At 40.2% G+C, this 9,631-nt stretch overlaps 1 protein-coding gene across 1 annotated transcript; it reads right to left on the bottom strand.

Moving 5' to 3' along the window:
- Positions 1-766: 766 nt before the first annotated feature.
- LOC145456409 (transcription factor HES-1-B-like) lies at positions 767-4,130 on the bottom strand. Its single transcript, XM_080334524.1, has 3 exons — positions 3,748-4,130; positions 1,854-2,046; positions 767-1,533 (listed from the first exon to the last, which is right to left on the bottom strand). The coding sequence occupies exons 1-3, from the start codon at positions 3,856-3,858 to the stop codon at positions 980-982; spliced, it is 858 nt and encodes a 285-aa protein (XP_080190650.1). The 5' UTR covers positions 3,859-4,130; the 3' UTR covers positions 767-979.
- Between the last annotated feature and the right edge of the window lie 5,501 nt (positions 4,131-9,631).

Below are 9,631 nucleotides of genomic sequence, written 5' to 3'. Positions count from 1 at the left end.
AGTTTTCGCGATTTCAGTAATTCTAATCTAATTTGGAAAAACTTACCTAGCTCCCTATTTAATTCTAATCTGATTTTAAAACCGGAAAATTTTATAGTTTTCCATATGTCCAAGTGTGGGGCCAAGCTCGAAGAGGGCCCAGAAATACTTCAGTTTAATTCAGTATAAAATCGTCTTCACGATTCGTGCGATTTACACTGACGACATCTCTTCATTTCCTATGGATGCACCCGCATAATTTACAGAAATGAGTGAAACGAAGTGAGCCATTGCAAATAACAAAACAGAGGGGGTTTCTCTAATTATCCCATGTGACTATACTTTATACAATATCAAGTTTGTTGAGTGATGCTACAGGCCTACTACGGTTTCGTTACAACTAAACAGTGCAGCACTAAGGACCATAGCCATGGCACAAAGATCGCACATAATCTTATACTCTGCGAAGTTCAAACATCATTCTCGGCGCTAATGAGTGTTTCTGCGTTTACAAGTCACAAAGCAGCCACTCTAATAGATCGCGTTATCGTTTCTCGAGAGCTTGTTTGCATGACCGTGTATTTGGTAATCCGTTGTTAGTTTTTAATCAATGAATGTTAACTCGGTGCCGGGCGTAAGTCTGTGAACACACAACGTTATCTAACGCAGGTCCCAATTGTTGATACTCATTACGCAGATTCCCCCTTTCCAAATCTTCGCACGATTCACGCTCATACTGGCTCAAATATTTACACAAATTCGCAAGCAAAAGAGTACGTCCGAAACATGCATGAAGCCGGCTGCACAACCGGTCTGTTTTTATTGAAGCGTGGTCCAACGAGTAAGTCAATATCAAAGTTATTAACGCAAAGGCACAGTCTTAACACAGTATGGAGGTCGTTGAAGTTAAGGAAACATGAAAATAAATAGCTACAAGCAAACTTGAATCGTGATAGCAATGAAGGCTCCCAGAACTCCCAGAATGAAAAAAGTAGAACAGTTACGATGTTACGCCCCATGGTCGCCATATGCTTCCGTTCGTCTTTACAGATTCATTTAATGAATCAGCGGGGGAACCAACAACAAAGTCGTTCGATAAACAAGGCGACAAACAATTGTTTTTCTGATCAAGCGGATGCGCGGTTGAAGGCGAATATTCTTCCCCGTTTCTTCCTTCTATTAATGTCGGGTGCTCGTGAGACTTAGCTTCCTCTGTTGGCGACATGGGCGCTGGGGATTGGGAAGACGCGGATGAAACGGGAGACATTGAAATCGGCGGATATCTGCGCTGATGGCCGAAATAGAAACACTGTCTCTCCGCAGACAGTAAATATCCGTGGTGAAGATCGAACGATGGCGAAACATGGTGGCGTAACACTCGCTCGGACGCGGAGAAATGCGGACGTAAGTACGGCGAATACCGTAAAGTGTTTCGGTTTTCAAAATGGCGGGCGCTTCTCATTAGTTCCGCGTTCTCGTACCCAGAGGTCTTCGAATAATCATGCTTCCCCATCGGTTGGTAGTCAGATTGCGTTGTGTCACCTAGGATGTTGTCTAAAGACAGAGCATATATTTGAATTACCGAACGAGCCACTTATCGTGTGTATATGTTTGAGTTTCCCACAACGGCGAATGTGTGCCCGTCGCGCGAAGCACGCGACTGATATAAATCAACGGCGGTGATAGATAGGGGAACATCTTATCTGCTTGTGTAACGGAGCAAATATGTATCGAACAACGCCGGATTAAAGGAATAGCTCGGCACGCGGTCATAATGTAGTAGCTAATGTGTTTCGGTTATGTGAAGTTGCTTGTGAGTGACAATCTTCACGTATGAGACCGACGCGATTTTAATGCACACGTTAGCAACTTACCTTTTTCGCTTTTCAAATGAACGGGCTGGCTGATGGTTTTGAGGTATCGTACTGTCATCTCGAGAATATCCGCTTTTTCAAGTTTATTCGGCCGCGACTCTTCGTTAACTGCTCTCAAGACAATGCTTTTTAATTCTTCCAGGCATTTGTTGATTCGTTCCCGTCGCTTTTTCTCCATTATCGGCTTGTTGGTCTGGATGAAAATAACAACAGAGGTAACTCGCCACTCCATTTCGGACATCAAACGCTTCAAAACGCACGACGTGGCACGAAATGTTGGGACAAAAACATGCACGAAAACTTGATTCTGAAAAAAGCGAGTGTGCAAATGATGATCAATATGACAAAAGCTTGTCAGCTATAAGACATTTTTATCAAATATTTAATCATCAAAAATAAAACGAATTAGGAAACACGTCAAGCATTCGCATTGCTAACCGTTATCAGCAGCGTTATCATGGGGGTGGGGTCCGCAACGGGCGCGAGGCATTCTCAATATATTGCTTTTGTTTTGAATTGGTTGGCTAATCAAACTAGCTTACGTCCGTTTTTCAAATTTTGAGATCCATTTATTTCAAATTTTGAGAAAAATCAAGTTTTCAAACAATTTCCATTATTCTGCTCATCTTGGCCATGGTTATGTTTGTCTCCTTGTCACGAAGTTAACCGTGGCCAAGATATGACCGAGATAAATGAAAACTTTACACGACCTTATTCTCTCAAAATGCGTAAATTGGGCATAAGATACTATGATTCTCCAACGACGTAATCGTGTCATTTATTCCTTTGAAATTAATGTAAAATAAATCACGGTAAACCATGAAGATGATCAACTGCGCACGGAATTTCACCTGCAATGCAGATTTTGTCATCTCAATATCCTATCCCTTACTTAAATTCACAGTGACGAAATGTCTCAGCGGTCAAGTAGCTTAAATTTTAATAACTGGCGGCCAGATTACCCGATGATGTTGCGATGTTGCTATTGAGTAACACAAATATCGATTCTGCAACACTAAAGATGATACACTAACATCGTGAACGAGAAAGAATATTTTCGATTTCATCATATCTTCCAATCATGTGCCCAAAGAAGAACAAGCCTCCTTAAAATTTACCTACTATAGCGTCCAGTATAGTTATGTTGGTAATCACGCATATCATACCAATGAGATCTGCATTTGTATTCATCATTTTATCAGAACCAAAATATATATATTTTATGCCCACTAAATCTTTGATTAACATTAAACGCCTCAATGCCATGCATATAAATCGATACCACGCAATTGCGGTTTGGCGTAACGATGCAATTCCTGGGGTTTATAGTGCATGATCGCGATTGGCTATCGTAAAAATTCAGTCGGCTGAGATATTTATCAGCTTGACATCCATCGTGAGTTGCCGGGGCAAATACAAGACATCAGCTTGCCAACAAACTGCGTCCAAAATACGCCCACGCGATGACGTGAGTATTTTACGAATGCGGCATGCAATTCCTATATGTATATTGCATATACTCACGGTTTTAATCAGTAGAGACGAAATCTATACGGGCACTATAAATCCTATGCAGTCTAGCTAGTCTTTGAAAGGCCTAGAAGTAGGCCGTGCTACAAGTTACGGAATGATATTAGAACAACTGCCTGATGTAAACGATCATTGTTGTCCAAAGACACTATGAATAGCCTACCACAAACCACAACAGTCCAGCTATGGTGTATTATGGCTTGTCCGTGTGAATTCGCTGCGTTTATTATAGATTAAGTAGAGATTCACCCAAGAAATTACTAAATATTTCCACATATTCGAGTTAATAGTGATTTTCAGGATACTAATTTCTACATTTCATAGCAGATTAGGACTGCGACTGAGATTCCATACGAAAAACTACCTTCCGTCGAATTTCGGCGGTGGTGAGGCGTCTTTCGGCGGGCATTTCGTAATCCTTGCACTTCCCGTTCGCCGATGTATATCCGTTCCGTATTCCTTGTTGTAGAATCATAAATCGATATGTCGTTCCCTGTCACCCGTTCCACTGTTTATGAATGGCGAGAGAAATATGTGATTTTTTTTATCGGATCTCCTTCTTCTCTCTTTTGACCGACGCCGTGAGCGCGCGTCGCTCGGCTCACGCCATATCAGCCTAACTTGCTGTGCGTGTCGCTAATTAACGACGCCACAAGTTGATCTATCTTGATTACGTAATCGCTTAAGGGTAATTAGACTAGATACATTGTCGCTAAGCCGGTGTCAATAAATAAATTGACAACTGCAAGTAAAACATACTTGAAATGGTTATCATGAGCGCGCATCCCAATTAGGTTTATCTTACAATTCGTGTAATACATACGCATATGCAACTATTGTATACTGATGATTAACATACTTCGTACAAATTTTATTTTATAGATTCAGCCCATGAATACTTTGCGGTTCCTCGATTTACACTAGTAAAGAATGATCATTTACAACGAGGTCGTGAAACCTAAAAACCTAAAAACTAAAACTAAAAGTGTTATTGAAAATATAAGCTTCTAACGCGAAATGCGAAAAAATGACATTTGGGCGTACTCGTAGGACCATTCACTTTTCTTGATAAAAGGAGACAAATCCTCCGAAAAGAGGACATATGGTAGGCCTAATTCATATAGAATATTAGTGCAGGCAGGTAAAACATTGGGTAATGTCCTAAATGCTTTCGATGAACTTTCACAAGTGTCACGCAAAGTTATAGTTATAGTTACACCATGACCTTCTATCAATATGTGTGGTAGGTCATGAGTAGACTATAAACAGCATATACAACGTGAGCGACCTATGGTCGATTTCGATCATGCATCACACCGAAGCTAAAGTTACAACTCTGACCGTTGCTATAATGATCACGATCCGTGTTCGAGCATAAACAGTACTCCCGAAACATTACGTTTGACAGAGCATGAAGCAAGCAAGCGGTCGCTGGCGTCTGGCGGTGGCAAATATGTTATCCTTGCTTCACGCATTTCATCACAACAAAGTCTGCGATCGTTTTCAAGTATATTCATTGCAGCAGACTTATCAAAAGAATTTAATATCACGTGCTGGCATCAGACGAAGAGGTTAGCTTCAGCGCGATAATCTCTGACAGGGAGGTCGTGCAAGCTGCGCGCGACTCGAGTTCGGCACGAGTTCGTGGTTGCTGATTCGACACCGTGTGCACATTGTCTGGAACAAGGACAAGTTGGTGCCACTCCCTGTACGATTTTTACTTGAACTGACTGTCAAGTATGGCCTTATCGTATGCACTGTAGCAATTATCTGATATTGTTACGTATGACAATGAACGCGACTGCTGCAAATTACGCAGGATTACCGCCGATGGTAAACAATCAACAATTTCCTTAGCCTGTGCTGTTCGCAGTATAGTCATCAGCTGAATCGACGAAAGTGATCATGCTGTTTATGATCACTAAGTCGGTTGCCAATTTGTCCAACTGCTCCCACAATTGGCGTTGATTTCGGGTTTGCCGCATGGGAGTTCAATACCGGTAATTTCGTGGTAACATGACTCTCCAAGGGACGTGCTGAATTGTACGGTTAATTATATAAAATTTCATAGTCGATTGTTAACGCTGTTACAAATTGCACTTGGAGCACGCTTCAAGGTGAATGTAACGAAAGGTGATAGTTGAACGTTTAAGCTATATATTCAATGGAAACAATCGATTGGAATCACGCTTATTATTTCCAATAAGAATAGATTATAATACAGTAACGAAATGAAACGCACTGTGTACTGCGGATAGTAATTTCTTAAATGTATATACCAAACACTACATTTGTGGTTCGTTAAAGACCTTATTGCTTACGTTACTCACCGCTGTTACAAAATAGCAGATAAGGTGGGATCGATTTTAACCGAGGTGTTGCAATACTGGGTGAAGGTTAAATGTGTACTATTACATTATACATCGTTATCAGCGATTAGAATGAGGCATTGATGCAATCAACAAATTCCGTATAATATAACAAACTCATTAAGCGTATGCTTATGCTTATCTTCGAAGTCGTTATGTGATATCCACTAATGACATCTCTACCTTTCTTCCTATCACTAAATATCACTTCTACAGTGTTTGGCGATATTCGCACTTGCTTTTATCGAATACATTTTGAAATATACAAACATGATGATATAGGCTCGTGTTCAAGATAGCTAGTGTAGGCCAGGTAGAGCTGGATTCATTTACTACAGCAATACTTAACGTAGCAGGACCAACGAATTTTAACAAATATATTTGCAATTATAAATCTGTATAAACTAAGAGCATAGATGACTTTGCCCAATAGCCTAATTGAAGATGTTTGTTCAAGTGAATGCATGGGCGGGGTGAGCGATTAAATTTAAAGCTATCACTTTGTGCGGATGTGGATTGAAATTCATTGCGAGGAAAAGACAATTTGCGCATAATCTCTCCATTGATTAAATGCATGGGAATATTTTGATTACGTCAGGCGTATACGTCACCGTGGCGCCAACAATCGTTGGCATTATCCGAGTGTTTTCGGAAATTCTTAATACTCGAAGAACCATCTACGTTATTATTTAATCCCCAAACAACAAGAAGGGATTCAGCACTTGATTATACCGCGAGCCTGTTGATGTAATGGAATCCCCATCCCCATTAGATTTCCTCATTATATAGTTACATCATCATATTCCAATATTGTTCAATATAATATCAGAAGAGAGATACGATTATTTCGCTAAAGCAAATTCATAATCGGAATTCGGAACCACTCGCGAAAGAGTAAAAAATGATATCGAAAATTAGATAGGCCTCCAATATTAATGCATACATATTGCATAGTATTCAATGGCAATATATCCCTACGGTATTCTATGCCTCTATGGCAGGGGTTCTCAACCCGCGGCCCGCAGACGCTTATTCTGATGCGGCCCGCGAGATCTTTCAATATGATCGCAATTACTACCGGCACAGTAGTGTTACATATTAATTTAGCTACTTAAGCTCTCTTATCGCACCGTCTCTGTTTCGTTTGATTTATTCTCATTCTTCAATATGTTCTGGTTTCTTGATAAATGGTCGAGTTTAGATTCTTATTGTTTTGAACAGGTCTTCGGACAGTTCCATCTGTAGTTATACATATCACCTAATCTTAGAAAAAAGCGTTGCTAGATAGGTCTCAGGCCCAGCAATCGATATTTTGAGGCATTGTTGAGATTGCCGACGACGTTAAAGGCGCATGGTTCAAAGTTGCTTGGTATATCACTAAACCCATGAAATCTGCTAGAAAGGGTGTGTTTTCAACAAAACGTTGCTATACTGTGCGAATCTCCGCTGTTTCCAGAATTTAGCAGCAAGGACAACTTCACCTAACAAATTTCGAAGCTGCAGTTGTCTGATTCAACCGTGACTAGAAGAGTAACAGCAATGTCAGTTGATCTTTTGCCGCATGTTTTGAAACACGTTGCCGCGTAGACTACGTTAACCTAGCATTGGACAAAATCCACGGACATTGCAACGCTAATTGTATTGGAGTATTCTATCGGAGTGGATATATTTGTAGACGTAATGCTGGCCGGGCAAACGTGAGGAGAGGGCACTAGCAAACAACATCAACTTGACAGAGCTGACTTCTGTAACTATTGGTGCAGAGCATCAGCCACGGAAGGAAAGGAGAAGGATTGATTGGTTTGCTCAGAAATTACCCCGAACATGCGACTTCTTCTCATATCACTGAGAGCTCAAAGTGACAATGGCCTCTGTAACGAAAAAGTTACCGTAATTTCATACTTGCTCGCTCACACATTGAAACAGAGAGTTCAGTTCTCTGGTGCAAGGGTTTGAAGGTGCACATACCGACTTGGGAACGAATGCAATGCACGCTTCAAGAAAGGATTTACTTGTTCCGTCGGAAGATGACATAATCTCACTAGAAACAGCAACTGAAAGCTTACGAACGCTGTCCATTAATGCTGCAGAATGCATACAAATGTACTAAATGCACATATACGACTGGTAAATAGGCTATATTAGCCTAAATATAATAGTAGTCCACAAATATACGGTAATAAAGTTCTGCGGCCCGCAGCGGTTTTTGCTATTAAGATGCAGCCCGTTATGCAAGGAAAGTTGAGAACCCCTGCTCTATGGGATCTTGATATACTTCGGATATTTCCCTCATTCGTTGTATCGTAATTGTCCAGTTACGACAATACTAGTTCACAGTTTAAAATTTATAGATGCGAATGAGATCAGGCATTGGAAAATTCCTAGAATGATTTCATGAATCACGGTTTATTAAGGACATTGACACGGCGTAACTTTTATCGTTTGGAAGATTCCGTTTATTTCGTATACTGTAATAATATCTCGAAAGATAGCTATTTTAGCGTTGAAGCGGCAAACACTAGTAGCCTATGCTTGCGAGGCCAATAAACTGCATTGAATGACTACTCGATATAATATCCTGAGTAAATTACAATAATTGTATTCAACATTCATAAGGACTTGCAACCGTGTGAAGATTTAACGCTCCAAACATATAGGAACGCATGAAACACCAGAATACGTTTCCTTTTATTTCGGATTTCTGGTACTGGCATAAGCCTCTTCACTTTTGTTGCTTCGTGATTATGCTATCGGAAGAATAACACGATAACTAAACTAGGATCACTATATAAGTTTTGTCCTCTATCTTGCTGTATTAGTATTTCTCATTGGATCGGTGCGCGGTGCGTTCGCCATTTTATGGTATACATTTCATTCCTTTCTGTAGGCCTATAGGCAGGCCGTGTTATTTTTTTGCATTTTTCAGATTTTATTTTTGGCAGTTGTGGCATCACCCGAAATTCATATTTGTATACTCGAATTAACGATGTAAAACGCTGTATAGTTTAATCTTTTATATCAAACGAAAGTTAAAAAACGTGCTGTATCCACTTTGTGCCATCAAACAGCGAGAGTAAACAGTAAACACCGAATTGACAACGGTGTTGGAGAGTCAATTCACCCAATACAAAACCGACCGACTGCTTCTGCAATATCTATTACGAATAGTCGATTCGATATGCGTGCATAATTGCCTGCATTCACACAGATCACAGTACCACGTATGATAACAATTCGAAATTGTTGCTGACACGTTTGAATCACAGCCCTTCACTCGCTAACCAATGGTTAGAAATTACGAGTAGATTTAATAGTCAATATAATATGAAAAAATGTCCAACGGGTAAACAAAAATAAGCAGGAACGGACAGAATGCTGTTTACAGGCCTGTGTATGGTACGCATTGATAGGGTTACTTCTTGGCGAATGAGGCATTTTGCAGTGCAAAAGTGTGTAAATGTATGTTAAAGTGTTTATTGATGAAACTATATCTCTACTTTCCAACGGGACACAGTCTATCAGTGATTGCACCATATGCTGACATTTTCATTACCAAGTTGAAAGTAAATAGAATAATATATACACTATACACATTGACCTGCAGCATAGGGTCGCGCGCATCGGCTACATTAGGTAACAAAATGCACGAGCGGTGACAACAGGAATATGCCTATAGTCATTGAGCTAGATCCCTAATTGTTCGATATCATTAACTACCCGGGTTAATCAATGCACAGTATATCGTAAAGTAAATACAGATCTGAATCAGATCTGATCGTAAATCTGATTCTGAATTCGGGGACAACAGGTGAAACGGCTGAGGCTCATGGTTTGCGTATGTACTGTACGTGTACCTGTACGTATATATCCTGAAGAAAA

Source organism: Botryllus schlosseri, chromosome 14 (assembly GCF_051294905.1).
Source record: "Botryllus schlosseri isolate E-star chromosome 14, Bs_hap1, whole genome shotgun sequence".
In the NCBI taxonomy this organism is placed as follows: domain Eukaryota; kingdom Metazoa; phylum Chordata; class Ascidiacea; order Stolidobranchia; family Styelidae; genus Botryllus; species Botryllus schlosseri.
The sequence above is the reverse complement of the archived record's forward strand: the minus strand, read 5'-3'. Positions and strand labels throughout refer to the sequence as shown.